Genomic DNA, 18,329 nt, shown 5'->3' with positions numbered 1-18,329 from the left:
ACTACAAAAACAAACCTTTAAGTAAAATTTAAGAATTGTTTGTGCTCTCTTTGTCTTCATACTGAGGATAAATGTACAAGGTACTGTGATCAGAGCTGATTGGGTTTGTTCTTTAATCTCCCTGTCAATGTAATTGTGTTATTACTTTGAAATACCATTAGGCTCATTTGTTTCTGCTTGTATGCCATATAGGGTTCCCCTATCTTTACTGACTGATTTTTTTTTTTACCACTATATAAAACATGAACATGGTTCTAAAAGTCAAAACCTTACAAAAAGTTATATCCAGAGAAGGGTCACTGCCTTTCTTATCCCTCCCACCTGATTCCCATCTACTCCATAGGTAACTAATCTCATCTGTTCCTAGTTTTTCATTCTTGTAGGGGTTATTTGTGTTTTGTGTGTGTGTGTGTTGTTGTTGTTAAAAAAAAAACAACCCAGATAGATGTTCTTATTTCTATTTCTTGTGCATATGACATATATTCTTTTATATTTGGCTTTTTTTGTTCTGTTTATCAACATATCTTGGAAATCGATTCCTATCAGGCTGTGGAGATCTTCCTCATCCATTTCCGCAGCTGTGACACACAGTGTGTGTGTGTGTGTGTGTGTGTGTGTGTGTGCGTGTGTGTGTGTGCGTGTGTGTGTGCGCGCACGCACCTGCGCCATATTCTGTTCACGTCTCCTCTGCATGGACATTTGGTTTCCAGCATTTTGTAATTACAGGTGCTGCTGCAGTGAGTAGCCTCATCCATATGTACTGCTGTGTTACTGGGCTTGTGTCTTCACCATAAATTCCTAGAAATGGAGTTCCTGGGTCAAAAGGTTAAAAAATATAGACACACTTACTAGATTTTACCAAATTTCTCTCCACTGGGGTCGTACCACTTTGCACTCACAGGAGCCGTGCAGGAGGGTGCCTTTTCTCCATGAGTTTGTCAGCTGAGCTCCTTGTTGACTTTTTACGCTTTTCCAGCTCGCTAAGAGTGAGAAGCGATGCCTCCTACCACAGGTGATATCCAGCGTCTTTTTAAATGGTGAGGGCCGTCTTTGTGTTTTTCTTTTATGAATTGTCTGCTCGTATCTTTGGCTCATTTTTTTCTTTTGGGCTTTTAGCTTTTTGTCTCTCAATTTTATGACCTCTTTATATATTAGCGCTCTTAGCCCTTTGTGATATATATTGCAGCTATTTTCTCTCAGACCGTCATTTATGTTTTGGCTTCATTTGTGGTATTTTTGTTGCATTGTCACATAACCGAATTTATCAGTGTTTTAAAATTGCGCTTGGATTTGCATCATAGTTAGAGAGCTTTCCCTCTGTCCAGGTTTTAGAGGAATTCACCTATGTTGTTGAACTTCTTTTATGGTTTTCTGTTTTATATCTGGATCCTAGATCATTTGGCATTTACTCTTGTGTTTGGTGTGAGGTCTGTTTTCATCTTTTTCCAAATGGCCATCCAGGGGTCCGTCCCAGTACTACTGATGAAAAGGGTCCGTGTGTGCCCCGGTCTTTGACGTGCTGGGGGAGCTCACTATGCGCTCGCCCAGTGTAACATCCAGACCTACTGGCGGCACTGTCTTCCTTGCTGTCCCTCCGCCGACGGGGCGGAGTATCCACATTGCGGGGCTTTCCTTTATAGCAGGACAGCGGCTGTAGGTGTGACCCAGCACCGCTGCCGGCATCTCCGCCGCGCCAGTTGGCCCCGGCCTTTTCTGAACACCGGTGTTTCTCTTCTCTCTCACGGTTTTGTCTTTCTGTCCCCTGCCTCCTTTGTCTCTGCTTTATGCCCTCTTATTTCTGCTTTGCTTTTCCTTTGTGTCTGTTGCCTTTCCGGCTTTGTGCCTTGTACGCAGTCCTGCACGCAAGCGGACTCCGTAACTCTCTCCCTGTCTCTTGGATGAATGGATGATAGTTGGATGGATACCTGAGAACCCGTGTGATTATGTTGTTTTCCCAACTTCTCCGCCCACGTTTTCCTAACTGTGTTCTCTCTTTTCCTCCCCTCCAGCCTGGCTGTCAGCCTGGCTGTTTCGTTGATTTTGTAGACTCCAGGCTATAGCCTTGATGACTCCTGGTTCCACTGGTCCGCATTAACGTTATGTGCGGGCTGTTGACACTTTGTAGATGTCAAGAAAGATTGCATCTATCGCATACTAGTATTTTTAGAGCTTCTTATTCTTTTATTGAACGAAATTAACTCGCTGTGACCCACTAAGCTGTCTTGTGAGCTCTGCCTTTGTTAGTTTCTGACATATTGTGCTGTTCTGGGCTGTGGTGTGGGCGTGTACCCCCCCCCCCCCCGTATTGGCGTTGAAGGTCATCATTGAACGAACCCTCATTTTCAGTGGTGCCATTTCTGTAAAAGATGGAGGGGCATTTCCTCCTTCTTCCTGGTTGGAGACGTCTTGATCATACACTGTTTGGAAGAGAGGAGGTACCATATGAAGAGCAAAGGACCCGCTTCATTCTGGCCCCTCTTATCTTTCCCTCCCTTTCTTCAAGGGAGAAGAGTAGAATTTAAGGATGTAAAGATAAATTGTTAGAGCCTATTAAATAAATCAAGACTGCCTATTACTTATTAAATATTTTAGCCAGAAATAAGTGTATTATATGTAGGAAAACATGCAAAGCACAATCGTACAGTGGTGGAAAATGTAGGCCCAAGTTCGGATCCTACCCTGGAGTCACTGGCTCTGTAATTTTGAACACTAGTAAGGATACTCGGCCTCTCCAGGACTTGTTTCGTCACCCGCGGAAACGAGATACACTAGGAGTGCCTTCTTCCTAGAGTGGCTGGGGGTTGTGAGTGAGGACCTGCAAAGTCCTTGTTAGCACAGGTTCTGAGTCCTTCTCAGTGCAAAAGAACGTATCTTTGGCTGTGATGATGGTACAGCCACTCTGTGTAAGTGCTCATTGCTCCAGAGGGGTGTCTTGTGGCTCGGAGGTGGAATTCTCAGTTCTGTAGCACTCAAGAATTGTGTCATTGGGCCTCAGTGATTGGAATCTGTTCTTTAAAAAATGTATATTTTAGGTTTTTTCGAGCATGCCCTTTTCTTTTATTATTTATAGTTCTACCCTCTCATCCCTTGCTGTGATTTTCACAAAATCCAGAGGAAACAAGATCCTAAGCTACCTGCCTCTTCCTGGTTCCCTGTGGTGGTTCTTTCTTCCCCAACGAGAGGAGGGTTTTGTGTAGGAAATTTTCTTTGTTTCCCTTTTCTTGGAGTCTTTCTGCCCATTTGTCACCTGTCCATCTGTCTTTCTATCCACTTACTCTTCTGTCTTGTTCCCAAAAGCATTTGAGACAGCTTAGAGAAGAACAGAATGTCAAACAAGCAGGTGAGAAGATGGGGCCAAGGTCAGAAGCAAGGGTAGGAGACAAGCTGGCACGCGTGGGGCAGGCATTGAGAGGCACGCCTGTGTCCTATGGATTGTCAGGATGGGCAGCAGCCCGTGCCTGAGACCCCAGCAGGCGTGAAGACCTGAAGAGTTTGTCCCGGTGATAAACTAGCGGCTTAGCAGGAGCCCAGCTGTTCCTGTTACCGAGGCTTGGGAGAGTCGCTTTTGTGTTCTGTGAAATCAAAAACTGCTTCATCCTTTTTTTTTTCCCCTGTCCGAGTTCCATGTGTAGTTGGTTATGTTCTGTAAATGGAGATTTCTCCAGAACTCTCCCCCACATTGGTCTGATGGCCGGGGAATTAGGTGGTTCTGCTAATTGATAGGCAGCCAGAAATAGACAATGACGACCACAGAAAGGATCCTAGCATTTATGAGTTCTGTTTCTTCAGGGCTGGACGGTTCAGAAAATGCTTTCATGTAGTTGGTGGTCATTTGAGGAGACAGTGTGGCCTCCTGCTGGCACTCAGAGTGTAGAGCTGTGAGATAGTGCTCGCCACTGGCGTGGTCTTCCAGATGCCTAAGCTGGTTATTATGAACACGGTACTTTTCTATAATGCACTCCATGTTCTTTAACAGAAAATTTCAACAAGGAGGAAAACTTACTTTGAGTCACTTAACATTTCATATGGTGCTTCGATGGTAAGACTTCTAGGGGATATACAGGCTAGGAAGGGGATACATAAGCTAGGAAGGGGGTATATGAGCTAGGAAAGGGATATATAAGCTAGGAAGGGAACATATGAGCCAGGAAGGGGGTATATGAGCCAGGAAGGGGGTATATGGGCCAGGAAGGGGGTAATGTGGGCCAGGAAGGGGGTAATGTGGGCCAGGAAGGGGGTATGTGACCGGGAAGGGGGTATGTGGGCCGGGAAGGAGGTATGTGAGCCGGGAAGGGGGTATGTGAGCCAGGAAGGGGGTATGTGAGCCAGGAAGGGGTATGTGAGCCAGGAAGGGGGTATATGAGCCGGGAAGGGGATATATGAGTCAGGAAGGAGGTATATGAGCCAGGAAGGGGGTATATGAGTTAGGAAGGTTTAAAAAACAGCATCATTATTTGAATTGCAGTAGGGAATATTTAAGTTTTATCTGGTTTGTGCCCCTCTTTCAAACAAAGAAGCAAGACAGAAAAAGCAAAAGATTATTTCTTTTCTTTCTTTTGGTTTGCAGGTGCCCTCACAACCAATGGCATAAATCCCGACACCAGTGCTGAAATTGGACGTGCTAAGAACTGTCTGAGTCCTGAGGACATAATTGACAAATATAAGGAGGCCATTTCCTATTACAGCAAGGTGATTTTACTGCTTCGTAAATCCCTTACATAATTGTGTTGTTTTAATCCGGGGTTCCTGGTTTACACTGTGAAATACTGCAGTACATCCCAATTATTTGGGTCTGTAAGTATTCATGTATCATTCTCGAATGCATGATACTATATACTAAAACACTTCTTTATTTCTGATTCATAATAGTGTGAATTTAATATTTGGAAAAAGGGGAAAAAGGACGATCATAGCCCCACTACTCGGAGATAACCATTTTAACATTTTAATATCTATTTTCTGGTCTTTTTGTCAACATATATTGCCTATATTATAAAAAACGGTGAGTACCCTATACTTACTGTGTGGAGACCTGCATTTTTCATGTGGCGTGTCTCTGTAGTTAAACCTTCCACGGCCTGATTTTTAGTGATGTGGGCGGCATTCCATCTTTTGGATGCACCCTTCTTAATACTCTAGGTTTATTTATTTATTTATTTATTTAAATGTTTATTATTTATTGTTGAGAGACAGACATAGCATCAGCGGGGGAGGGGCGGGGAGAGAGGGAGACACAGAATCCGAAGCAGGCTCCAGGCTAGGCTGTCAGCACAGAGCCCGACGCGGGGCTCGACCCCACGAACCGGGAGACTGTGACCTGAGCCGAAGGCAGATGCTTAAGCGACTGAGCTACCCAGGTGACCCTTGGATTTAAAAAAAAAAAAAAAATTAAATTTCATATCTACTTTCTGAAATACTGAAAACAAGAAGTCAAGCTGTGTAGAAGAGCGGTAGCAAAATCAGAAGATGAAACCCGCCCACCTCTCCTACCCTTGTTTCTTAGAGTAACAGCTGTTAACCATTTGGTACATCTCTCTTGTGACCTTTATGCCTGTGAAATGCATATATGTGTGTATGTATATCTCTTATTTAGGAAGATGAGATTATGCCGCATGTGTTATTCTGCAACTTGCTTTATTCACTCACAGATTCATCCCAGATGTCCTCCCACTGCAAACCTGCTTGATTCTTTCAGATAGGGTGGAAAGTCTTCTATGTTTTTTTTTTTTATGTTTATTTATTTTTGAGAGAGAGAGAGAGAGAGATAGCGTGTGAGAGGGGGACGGGCAGAAAGAGAGGGAGACACAGAATCTGAAACAGGCTCCAGGCTCTGAGCTGTCAGCACAGAGCCCAATGCGGGGCTCGAACTCACAGACTGCGAGATCATGACCTGAGCCGAAGTCGGACGCTCAACCGACTGAGCCACCCAGGCACTCCAATTTTTAAAAATTTTTTTAAATGTTTGTTTATTTTTTGAGAGAGAGAGAGACAGAGTACGAGGATGGGAGGGGCCGAGAGAGAGGGAGACACAGAATCCTAAGCAGGCTCCAGGCTCTGAGCTGTCAGCACAGAGCCGGACGTGGGGCTCGAACTCACAAACCGTGAGATCATGACCTGAGCTGAGGTTGGACGCTTCACTGACTGAGCCACCCAGGCGCCCCTCGGGTGGAAAGTCTTCTAAAGTGTGGATGTAGTCATTTGTCAACACTTTTGTAAGCGGCCATCAGGAACCCAACATGGGGAGTAGACAGCACCTAGAGCAAAGCGAAATGCCTGCTCCCACAGAGCTCACTGCTTGCTCTGATTTCCTAAATTCTTACCTTTTGATGGATGCTTAGGTTTTCTCACTTTCCCCTGTTAGGAAAAAATGCATCAGTGAACATTCTTGTACATATATTCTTGTGTGATTATCCCTTTCGTTATGATTTCTGGAAATTTGGGGCTCCTGTGTGGCTCAGTTGGTCGAGCGTCCAAGTTCGGCCCAGGTCATGATCTCAGGGTTCGTGGGTTCGAGCCCCGTGCCTGACTTTGCACTGATAGTGTGGAGCCTGCTTTGGATTCTATGTCTCCCTCTCTCTCTGACCCTCCCCCACTCACGCTCTCTCAAAGATACAAAAATTAAATATTGAAAATTAAGAAAAAAAGATTTCTGGAAATTTAATCACTGGATATGACATTTACACTTGTGATAAGTTACTTTCAAGTTACTCCCCAAATTCCTTCTCCAATAGGGTATGAAAAGGTATAGATTTATTTAACTGATTCTCTTCTATGAATATTAGTTCATTTCAGTTTTCCTTGCCACAGTTGTAAACAGTGCTGTGATAAACGCCCTGGTAGAGAAATCTTTTTGGACTGATTTATTTTTTTATTATTTTTTTTAAGGAGATAGTACCTAGAAGTGGACTTGAGTCAAAGAGCATACGTGGTGTTTTTAGAGTTTACTTACACATGCCATAGTGTTGTGCCAAAAGGGTAACAGTCTGCTCTGTCACAAACACCAGCTATTGTATCCTTTCAGAGTATTTGTCACCGTGATGGGTGAAAGTAACTTCCCATTGTTTTAGTTTGGATTTGATTACCAGTGAGATATAGGACAGTTTTTGCTTCATAGCATTTATGTTTCTTATATGAATTACCCATTTGTGTCCTTTGTACACATTTAAGTTAGGGTGTTTTTCTTGTTGCTCTGTTATAGCTCTTTATATATGGTGAATACCAGCTTCTTTTCTTTCATTGACGCCTATTACTAATCTGTTTCCTAAGGTTGCTTGCCTTTGATTTTGTTCAGGAGCTTTTCTTTTCTTTTTCTTTTTGTGGTCAAAACATGTTTCTAATATAGTAAATTTTTTCCTTTTGGGTTTTTACCTTTGGTATTATGCTTAGAAATACCTTAACAATAACATGGAACTCTTTTCTTCAGTTTTTTTTTTTTATAATAAAGTTTATTTATTTGAGAAAGAGAGTACGTACGAGTGACAGAGGGACGGAGAGAGAGAATCCCACGCAGGCTCCCCACTGTCAGTGCAGAGCCTGATGTGGGACTTGAGCTCATGAACCGTGAGATCATGGCCTGAGTCGAAATCAAGAGTCCGATGCTTAACTGATTGAGCCACCCAGGAGCCCCATCCTCATTTTTTTTTTTAATCTTTAAAATGGGGATGATGATACTACCTATCTGAAAGTGTTGTGGTGAGGATAAGCAGAGTTAAGTATATGGAAAGTATTGTATTTGATGAGGTTAGCATTTTAAAATATTTATCTCCTTACCTGTAATTTATTTTGTGTACATTATGACACAGAAATAGCATTTATTTTTTCCAGGTTACTATCTCCTTGTTTCACCACAATTTATGGAATTCATACTTTTTGTCTCTGATTTGAAATCCCACTTACACTGAATACATACACATATTGGAGTCTAATTCCGAGCTTTTTATTCCTTTCTACGAATTTCTTTTCTTACTCCAGCATCGTGATTTATCTCCTGTGGTTTCTTTAATATGTACTAGTGTGTCTTCTTTTCTTTAAAATCCCTTCCTCCCATCCTAGATTTTCTTGGCTAGTATTATGAATAATAATTCCTCAAGAATCCTGAAATATTTCGTTCATCTCACACACACACACACACACACACACACACACACACGAAACAGTTTGGAATTTTCATGGGGCTTGAAGTAAGTTTTGAATTATTTTTAGGAGAACTCCTATCTTTGCAAAATTACTGTCTCTGTCGAATATGTTAATGTCTCTGCACTCACACATCTTATTTTAAGTCCCGCAATACAGAGTTGCAGGTTTCTTCGTAGAGAACGTGAGCATTGTTTTTAAGTTTATTTCTAGTTATTGCATGTGTTTTTGTTAATTTGGTGGATGAGATTTTTTGCCATTATATTTTTGAACTGCTTATAGCTGAAATGTGGAAAGGCAGATTGAGGTTTTAATATTCATTTTGTAACTGGCTGTTGAAAAATCTTAAATATTAAGTACTTTTTTCAAACTCCTTTCTTTTCTGTCTTTTAAACTTTGTTTCCAAGATTATCAAAATGATCATAGCTAAGTTCTGTAGGTGGGCAGACAGATGGAGAGAAGTCACGTGGCTCCTGTAACTAATTCTAGCAGTTTGGTGACTGCCTTTGGACTAGAGAAGCAGAAGGAGCCAGGGTTAGACCAGGGAAGGCTCTGAACGTGCACAGGAACCAGGCTCTCCTGCCTTTGTGGCAGAGCCCTGCGGGCATGGCAGGTGGATGGCTCTTCCCCAGCCATATCTGATGGAAAGTTAGTGGCTGCCCACAGCACTGTGTTAGTAAGAATTCGAGACTTCTCGGTGGGAGAGACTTGTTTGCCGTGGGCACAGCAGGGGAGCCAGGTGGCCGTGGGTCTTGAGTTTTCCAGTCCCCAGAGTGGAAGGAGCAGCCTCTGGAGTAAGACCGAACTGGATTTGAGTCTCTCCTCCACTGTGTCTGTGCCGTCTGACCTCATTTCCTTGGTATGCTCTCTCAGCCCCGGGTTTCTTTTCTCTCAAATGGCGAGGTTAAGGCCTACTGAACCAAGATTAAAAAAAAAATTTTTTTTAATGTTTATTTATTTTTAGAGAGTGAGAGCAAGAGAGAGAGAGAGCATGTGAGATAGTGGGAGAAGGGCAGAGAGAGAAGGAGCGAGAGAATCCTGAGCGGGCTCCATGCTGTCAGCACAGAGCTCAATGCGGGGCTCGATCCCATGAACCGTGAGATCATGACCTGAGCCGATAGATATCAAGAGTCAGACGCTTAACTGGCTGAGTCCCCCAGGCACCCCTGCATCGAGTTTTTAATCAGAGTAAACAATTTATACATGGAAAATGCCTACTACCGGGGCAGACCCGTTTGTATTGCTCAATAAAAAAACGGTCATCGTCTGTCCTTCCTCCGTTGAGTACGTGCTCAACGAGACGTCTGGGGAGAAGCCAGTTCCTAATATTGTGTATGTGATGCTAGCAGACAGAGCAAGTGATATCTTCCTTTCTCTGGTTGTAGTTCTGTTCATTTGCCTCGTTTTCCTCTTAGCTCCTTGTCTTTCCTCCTTTACGTCCTCCCCCACCATGAGACGACAGTGGTATAAGAATCTCTGTATACTTCTCAGATTTGATTTGATCGTATTTGATTTGTACACACGTGCACACACGCACACACACACATGCACACGCACACACATGCACACACACGTCAGGCTGCCTCTCACTTACCAAGGGAGAGGCCCCATCTTTTGGTTTTCATTCACTGTGAGTGATAGTGAAATCTTGTAAGCAGATTCTTGGTGGCTTCACAAATGATTTTTTATTCGATTTCTGATTTGTGGCCAAGGAAATTCTCTTTTATTAGAAGAAATGAAATGGAGACATAGACATTCTCCTGAGACATTGGTGTCATCATATTTATAGTTGGAAGGAACTTTAGAGAGCATATAGCCTCATACTTTTTCATAGGTGAGAGACTAAAGCCCAGAGAGGGTACGTGACTCGATTGAAGTCACACAGTGACGGCTGGATTGGGAGGCAGAGGACCCTCCACGCTTGAGCTATGGTGTCGGGCAGAGTTCTTGGTGTTCACCTACCTTTAGCTATGTTCCTGTGGCCTCTCAAGTGAAGGTCGCTTGGTTCCTATCCAAGTACTAACCAGGCCCGACCCTGGTAGGTCACTTGGTTCCTAATGGCATGTTTGCTCCATATTAGTTCTGGAGTCAGATGGACACAATTCAAACCTTGTCTCCACCGGTTGTTGTGGGGTCAGATGGATGCAATTCAAACCCTGTCTCCACTAGATCCTCGCTTTGTAACCTTGGGCAAGAAACTTTCCTTTTTTTTTTTTTTTAATTTTTTTTAATGTTTATTTATTTTTGAGAGAGAGAGAGAGAGAGAGAGACAGAGCATGAGCGGGGGAGGAGCAGAGAGAGAGGGAGACACACAGAATCCAAAACAGGCTCCAGGCTCCGAGCTGTCAGCACAGAGCCCGACGCGGGGCTCGAACTCACGAACTGTGAGATCATGACCCAAGCCGAAGCCAGATGCTCAACTGACTGAGCCACGCAGGCGCCCCAAGAAACTTTACTTTTTTAAGTCTCATTTTAGAACCTAACATGAGGATAATATTTATTGTAGGGTTTTTGTTTTAGAATTGAATGAGAGAGTTCCCTCATTTATTCCTGAAGTATTGATTATACAATGCTATGCTGGGATCTGTGCTGGTAGGACAGTCCTTAGTAAGGACTCAGTAGTGAGAACGGGGCTTGGTCCCTGCATCCCAGAATTTTTGTTCCGGGAGAATGCTTATAGAGAGCAGGTATGGAGGTTTTTAGTAATGGTCCATTCTTTACCTAATCCCTGCTGATTGTGGATACCTTTCTACTGATGTAAGAGTAATTTTTTATGATTGCAGTTTAAATCTTTATAATATAATTAAAAATATGTAAGTGTAACATAAACATTTGTGAAAAAAATGGAGTTGGCTTTTATTGCCACTTACACGGAAGTTGTTTCAAGGGTTTTGAAGGAAAAGAAGTCATTTAATTTCAGTGGAATCAAGTCCTTCTGTGAGTTTATTGTTGTGCTGTTAAATGGTATGTAAAAATTGGTGATTTCTGACTTCAGTGTTGCCAGTCAGGGAAGCAGAGTTTCTCCTCATGATTGTGCGTGGTGGTTTTTGTCCCGTGCCGTGAATTACGTACGTGTTACATACTTGAAAAGAGGGAAGAAGGAGGCTGCCCTAACAGCACAGCACTTTCTTTTTCTACCTTATAAAAATACTTTTAGTAAGAAACGTGACCTTTGTAACAATTGGTAGGTGGACAGACTGCCTTCTCCCGAGCATTTCTGCCTGTTGGGCCCATGGGGGGTCTCGGTAAATACTTGTTGCTGGAAAGGGGGGACTCCAGTGTTTGATGCCTCCGTAGGAGTATCTGTGAGGGACCTGTTCCCCCCGGGCGGTCTTTAGGCCCTGGTGTACATGGATTTATCTCTGTTAAATTTTTCTGCAAGTTTCTGCGGATACCGCCATTGGAAATCACTCCAGCTCGGGATACTTAGAAAGAAAACAAAACCGGTTGGAGTGGAAAAGAAAACAGGCCGACGGCTAGTGTGCAGAGTTTCTGTGGTGCAGCCTTGGGGGGGCAAAGGGTGCTGGAGGGAGGGCACTGGGTCGGGGTCCGGGGGCCACTCAGCAGCCTGCTCCAGGCTCCGAGCCACACAGTGTGGCGTGATAAGACGTCCCCCAATACGGTCCTCCCTCTCTGCTCTCCACCCGCCCCCCCTTGGGAGGGACTGTTAGGTCCTGGAACTTGGGGAGGTGCCCCGAAGGGTCCCCGCGTTCCCCGTGGTATATAGGCTTTACGATACGCTAGAAAATCATCTTTTTTGACGAGGATCTCCCTTTGTACCCTACAGTACAAGAATGCCGGAGTGATTGAGTTAGAAGCGTGTGTCAAGGCTGTGCGAGTCCTTGCCATTCAGAAGCGGAGCATGGATGCTTCAGAATTTCTCCAGAACGCGGTTTACATTAATCTTCGACAGGTGGGTGCACGTCCTCCCGACAGGCAGGTGCGGTGCGTGGAAGGGTTAGCGCAGCTCTCCTGGAGCCTGTTGCGACCCTGCTGCTAGGACTCAGTGTGGTGTGAAGTCTGCAGCCAGAACTCGGTGTCCTAAATACTGCTTTACGTTACGATACTTTACTTTCAGAATTCTGATTTTTCTTTTCTTTTTCTTAAATTTTAGAGAGAGAGCACTTGTGAGCAGGGGAGAGGGGTAGAGGGAGGGAGAGGGGGAGAGGGAGGGAGGGAGAGGGGGAGAGAGAGGGAGGGAGGGAGGGGGGAGAGGGAGGGAGGGAGAGGGGGAGAGAGAGGGAGGGAGGGAGAGGGGGAGAGGGAGGGAGAGAGAGGGGGAGAGAGAGGGAGGGAGAGGGGGAGAGAGAGGGAGGGAGGGAGAGAGGGAGAGAGAGGGAGGGAGAGGGGGAGAGAGAGGGAGGGAGAGAGAGAGGGAGAGAGAGGGAGGGAGGGAGAGAGGGAGAGGGAGGGAGAGAGAGAGGGAGAGAGAGGGAGGGAGAGAGGGAGAGAGAGAATACCAAGAGGGACCCATGCTCAGTGTGGAGCCCAGTGTGGGGGTCAGTCCCATGACATTAGCCAAAATCAAGAGTCGGACACTCAGTCGACTGAGCCACCCAGGTGCCCCCCACATTCAGAGTTTTCTGCCCTTCAAAATTTTTCTTGAGTAGAGAAACCACTCTGTCTCTCGCCAGTGTCGTGACCTTGGTCCAGCTCTGCCTGTTGCTTCACTCTGGTCACTTGTGGCGCGACTGCCATTTGTAACCCGGGCTGGGTCGTTAGGTTTCTAAAACACAAAGTCTGGGAAAGTTCTCTGGACAGCTCATGGTACACAGTAGGCACTCAAGAAATACCACTCAGTCTGCATCTGGATATGATTTTAATAAAACGAAGTCATTAGAACATTTAGTTGTAGGTTGCTAATGCAAAATCACAAAGTTGGTAGTCTAGAAAGATTGGAGACATTTAGCTAATTTAACTTGGATTTGTATGGACGGGGCCACCCAGTCTCAAAGTTCAGCAGCTTCTATAAGGACCTTTGGCTGGGAGTGGGACACAGGTAACTAGTGGCAAAGCTCTTTGCCGAGCACAGGTTGTGCTGGGGGGGGAGGGGTGGGGAGAAGGCAGGTTCTGCCCTCCTCGAGCTGACAGCCTCATGGCAAAGGTGGACCTCCGGTGGTGGGGTGACTGAAAAACAGGGGACAAGGGAGTGTGGCAAACCGATTTGAGCTAGTTTGGTGGTGGTGGAGGGTGTGGGGTCAGGGGCCGTCTGAGGCAGGGAGGTTCAAGCTAGGGCGGGAAGGCTGGATAGGAGATAGCCAGGAGAGGAGGAGGGGGGACCGAGCATTCCAGGAGGATGGCTCAGCAGGAGTGAGTCTGAAATCCGAGACTGCATGTTCCATGGAAGGAACCAGGCCAGATGGAGACAGGCTGGAGAGGGAGCTTGAGGGAGGGGGCCCAAGTCAGAAATGGAGGTCTTTCTGGCCAGGTGAAGGGTTTGCAGTGTATTCTCCCAACAGTGGGTTTTATTTATTTAAAAAAAAAATTTTTTTTTAATGTTTATTTAGTTTTTGAGAGAGCCAGAGAGAGCGAGTGAGCAGGGGAGGGGCAGAAAGAGGGAGACACAGAACTGGAAGCAGGTTCCAGGCTCCGAGCTGTCAGCACAGAGCTCGACGTGGGGTTCGAACCCACAAAGTGTGAGATCATGACCTGAGCCAAAGTCGGACGCTCAACCGACCGAGCCACCCAGGCACCCCTAAAATTTTTTTTAATGTTTATTATTTATTTAGTATTTATTTATTTTTGAGAGAGAGAGAGACAGTGAAAGCATGAGTGGAGGAGGGGAAGAGAGAGAGGGAGACACAGAATCCGAAGCAGGCTCCGGGCACCGAGCTGTCGGCACAGAGCTCGACACGGGGCTCGATCCCATGAACGCGAGATCATGACCTGAGCTGAAGTCGGACGCTCGTCCGACTGAGCTTCCCACCCGCCCCTGACAGTGGGTTTTATTTTTTTTTTTTAATTTTTTTTTTTCAACGTTTATTTATTTTTGGGACAGAGAGAGACAGAGCATGAACAGGGGAGGGGCAGAGAGAGAGGGAGACACAGAATCGGAAACAGGCTCCAGGCTCCGAGCCATCAGCCCAGAGCCTGACGCGGGGCTCGAACTCACGGACCGCGAGATCGTGACCTGGCTGAAGTCGGACGCTTAACCGACTGCGCCACCCAGGCGCCCCCTGACAGTGGGTTTTAAAGGAAAGGGCTTGGAGGCATGGGAATGACAGGATCCCCTTGTCTCAGGTGGGGAAGAGTGCTTGGTGAGCAGTCCTGATGCTCCCAGCTGAGAGGCGGGACAGCCAACACGCGTGGGTGGTGAAAAGGGAGTGGTGACGACTGCGTGAGGGTCGGCTGGACGCCACCCAGGCTGTGGCTGCAAGGTCGAGGTCGAGCTGTGCTCTGAGAGGGGGGCTGTGGAGGGTGTTTTGGAGCAGAGGTGACAGACCTGGCCATGGGTGTGACGGGAAGCCTGTTAGATATGTGGGCTGAGGCTCAGGCGAGGGGGAGGGGGAGGCTTGGGGGTGGGAGGGGGAGAGAGACTAGAATCAGTTTATGTTTTGAACGAGAATAGGCATCAGGGCTCTTTTTTTTTTTTTTTTTTTTTTTTTAAGTAGGCTCCACACCCAGTGTCGGGCTTGAACTTAACGACCTTGAGATCAAGAGTCTCATGCTCTACCGACTGAGTCCCACAGGCACCCCGCACAGTGATTTCTTAGCTCAGGTGTAGACGGAGGCTGCTGGAGCGAGTAAGAAGCAGCAGCTGTAGGCCTGACACGGAAGGGAGAGACAGAAACAGAGGAGAGCCAGTAAACCCAGTACAGACAGACCGAAAGAAGAAAAATCCCACCATTTTGTTTGGGGCCATTTGGTGTCAGGGAAACGGCACCCCAGAGACTCCGAGCTGTTGAGTGGCGGTCGCTCCTGGCCCGAGGGATTTTGTTCCTGAGGGACCGCAGAGGGGAGACGCTCAGGAGGCAGGCCGGGGCCAGACCTTGTCGTGGGTCCGGAGTGAGTGTGGAGACACGGGCTCATCAGGGGGGTGGGGGCCCTCGTGGGAATTCACGCTGAGGATTCGTGCAGGAGTGGAGGGCGGTCAGACAGGCTTGGGCTCAGTCCTGGCTTTGCCCCTGGTTCGCTGTGCAACCTTCCGCAGAATCGCTGTGTTTCAGTATCTTCCTTTGTGACACAACGGGGGAGCAGGCCCTCGCGGTGGTTGGGGGGCTCGGTGTAGAGTTGCTGCGCCGTGTCTGGGAGCGTCGTGGTGTCTTCCCTGCAGCCGCCCTGCTGCTGTCACCTCGGGGGGGGGGGCGGGGTGGGGTGGGCAGAGTGGAGGGTGGGCCGCGCTTTCCAGCGGTCACCGGAAGACCTGAAGCCACGGGACCGCGGGCTGGGTGCCGGGGGCAGGGTCGGGGGAGGCCCCCGGAGGCCTTAACGCTCGCTCGCTGGGCCGTGTGGCCGGAGCCACCTCGCGGGTGAATGCCGGGGATTCTGGCTTGCCGGGACGCCGTCTTTGCAGGTGGCCGTAGGAGTACACATCTTCCGTAAAATAAAGTGTTGTTGCTGACGATGCGTGGGAAGTTGGTGCTGGTGGAACGGCCCTCTGCCCCTTGGCTCAGTCCTCAGGGACAGCACCAGAGGTCAGCAGAGACACGCGGGAAGGGGTGAGTGCTGTGAGGTGCTGCTCTGGGGCGCGGCCCTTTCAGTTTCCCCCGACACGGCACTTTGCCACAGTTGACGTCTCTCCCATGTGTGCTTGCCGGGGCAGCAAAATAATGAGCTCTGCTGGGACTTTAGAGTAACAAGAAAAGAAAGGGTCCTGGGTTTTTCTGAAATGGAATAGGCTTTCGGTTCTTGATCACATGGGTGCCATTGTAGAACTGATGAGTTGTATTTATTCCTGGCGGTGGTTTTGGCCACTGTGGAAGGTTTGAAAGGAACGGAGGTAATGAGTCTCGTAGGTACTTTCTGCTTTAAGAAGCCCTGTGCAGACATAGAAACAGATAAGAAACATGCTTGAATCTAGTGGTGCTGGGGAGGGTTTCTGCAGAATTCCTCGTGTTTGGGTCCAGGGACATGTCATTTCTTACGTTGTTTGTGCAAGGGGTTTGCGATAATTGTCTCTCATAGCGAATGGTAGCACACACTTCATGTAATGACTGTAAACTTGTGTCTTGGATGCGTGGGCGTCATAGGCAAATGGTAGCAGTGAGGGAAGGGCTGCCAGTCCTGGCACCCCAGACCTGGGTTCCTACCGTTGTTTTCCTTGCCGCGGGACCCTGGACTAACGTGTGACCTCCCATAGCCTGTTTGCGAGTCTGTAGACGGGAAGGATACTGTTCACTTCTTCCCGGGTTTGTTGTAAGTGTACATTACGTTACTGTAATACACGGTGAGTGCTTTCAACATACCGCTCGGCGCATAGAAAGCGCTCTGTATATGTGTCTGCCCCATTGGTCGTGGATCGGAGCAATAAAGGCAGCTCATGTTTGTTGAGGCTCTTTCCTAGGTTGTGAATTTGTTACTAGTTCTCATAACCCTGGGTACTTAAGTGCAGTTATTCCTATTTATTCAAGAGGAGCCTCAGGCTAGAGAAGGGTTATATAACGTGTCCAGAGTCAGATCCCAAGCTCAGCGGTGAAGGGGCCTCTGGAAAGCATGCTTGCTGACACTTTCCTTCACACGACCTTCCCTGGCAGAGGCCAGGCGCCGTGTTGCCATCTGCGAGCCCTAGAATATTTAGTGGGTGACAGGACAGACATGGTTGGGCTTACTGTACCGCTTGAGTGTAGAGTCTAGGGGGGAAGCAGGCAGGAGACATACACAAAATAAATGGCTACCGACCGTGAGCGGTTCTACAGCGGAAAAGGACGTGCTTCATCATGCAGAGCTGGGGAATGTTCTCGCCAGGCTGCTCTGGTGGCGTTGATCCCAGCGACAGAAGTTCTGTTACCAGGCGGGGACAAGGGAGAGGGAGAGCATCCCCATCATCAGGTGAACTGAAACTCCCTGAGTATACCTGAAACTAATTACGCAGCCAGCTTATTACGGGCCCTGAACTAGGCGTGAAGAGATGTTGACCGTGTCATCATAGCAACTTTGCGAAGTAGTTTACTGTAGCCAGTTGTAGGCAAGAGCAAGTTGAGGACACCAGTTGGCTGCATGCCCGTGCCGGGATTGCCTCGTAAACACCACCACCGGTATTGAAACATAGCTGGTTGTGACTCTGAAGTCTGAGGTCCGTGAACTGCATCGCAGAGCTTTCCCCGGACAACCCAGGTGGCTGAAATTAATTTCTTAATTAGTAGAAAATGGTGACAAGAAGAGAAAGTGGTAGTAAGAAATTGTTTGAGAAACTTGGAGAAAGCCCAGCAGCTTACCAGATTGGCGAGCGTACTGTGGGGCCAGTGTGCAGTCATCCCAGCACTGATGCCTGCCATAGACCTGATGCTCAGGAATGATTCTGGGCCGCTTGAAGAACATTTTGGCTCATGATCCGCGACCGCTTTGTCTCTGGTTAGTTTTTTCCTCAGAGCCATTTGAATTTTGTGCAGGCTACTCCGTTCAGATAGAACAGCCTCTTTAAACGTCTGGCTGCAGTTCCTTAATGAAGCTGTTGCTAAGGAAACCCAGTAAAAGCGGGCAGATATGCACATGATAATTGTGACCTCAGAACTTTATGTCAAATTAAGCCCCAAATCAGAGGGATGGGGAGATTCAGGAGAGCCTTTTTAAGATAGAAGGGGAAAGTGTAAAGTTACAGCCTAGGTGAGGCCGAGACGTGTCAGTCCTGGCCAGCAGGGCACCCGGCTTTCCGGATGGCGCGTGGGGGATTCACAGCTCTCGCAAGGAAAAGAAATGGTTGCGTGGGGAGGGAGGAAAGTCGAGTTCCTTCCCGGAGAAGGGAAAGGCGAGAGGGAACGGAGAAATTTCTGATTGAACACGATACGGCACGGCGTTCTTGGATATGGCAGAGGGGTTTTGTGGGCAGCAGGCATAGGAGGAAATGTCTTGGTGAGAAGTCAAGGCTGCGGAGAAGGGAGCAGAGCAGACGGGGGGGTGGGGGGGACCCTGCCGCCAACTGGGCTCCAGGGGAGGAGCCGCGCTCCAGGCCACGGGGTCGGCTTCACTTGTTGGCGTGCGAGCCCAGTGAAGTGAGGACACAGGGCGAGGGCTGACACCGGGGGAGAGTCAGAGACAGA

At 47.4% G+C, this 18,329-nt stretch overlaps 1 protein-coding gene across 2 annotated transcripts in view; it reads left to right on the top strand.

The window, feature by feature from the left end:
- TRAPPC9 (trafficking protein particle complex subunit 9) overlaps positions 1–18,329 on the top strand; it is a 575,309-nt gene that overhangs the window by 47,195 nt on the left and 509,785 nt on the right. For both annotated transcript variants that reach the window (XM_047074228.1, XM_047074227.1), the window contains 2 exons: positions 4,568–4,689; positions 11,921–12,046. In XM_047074228.1, the coding sequence (XP_046930184.1) occupies positions 4,568–4,689; positions 11,921–12,046 (248 nt within the window). The remainder of the gene's footprint in view (positions 1–4,567; positions 4,690–11,920; positions 12,047–18,329) is intronic.

This window comes from Lynx rufus, unplaced genomic scaffold, assembly GCF_022079265.1.
Source record: "Lynx rufus isolate CCGP_SWC_20201006 ecotype Redwood Valley unplaced genomic scaffold, mLynRuf1.p SCAF_12, whole genome shotgun sequence".
Lineage (NCBI taxonomy): Eukaryota > Metazoa > Chordata > Mammalia > Carnivora > Felidae > Lynx > Lynx rufus.
The sequence above is the reverse complement of the archived record's forward strand: the minus strand, read 5'-3'. Positions and strand labels throughout refer to the sequence as shown.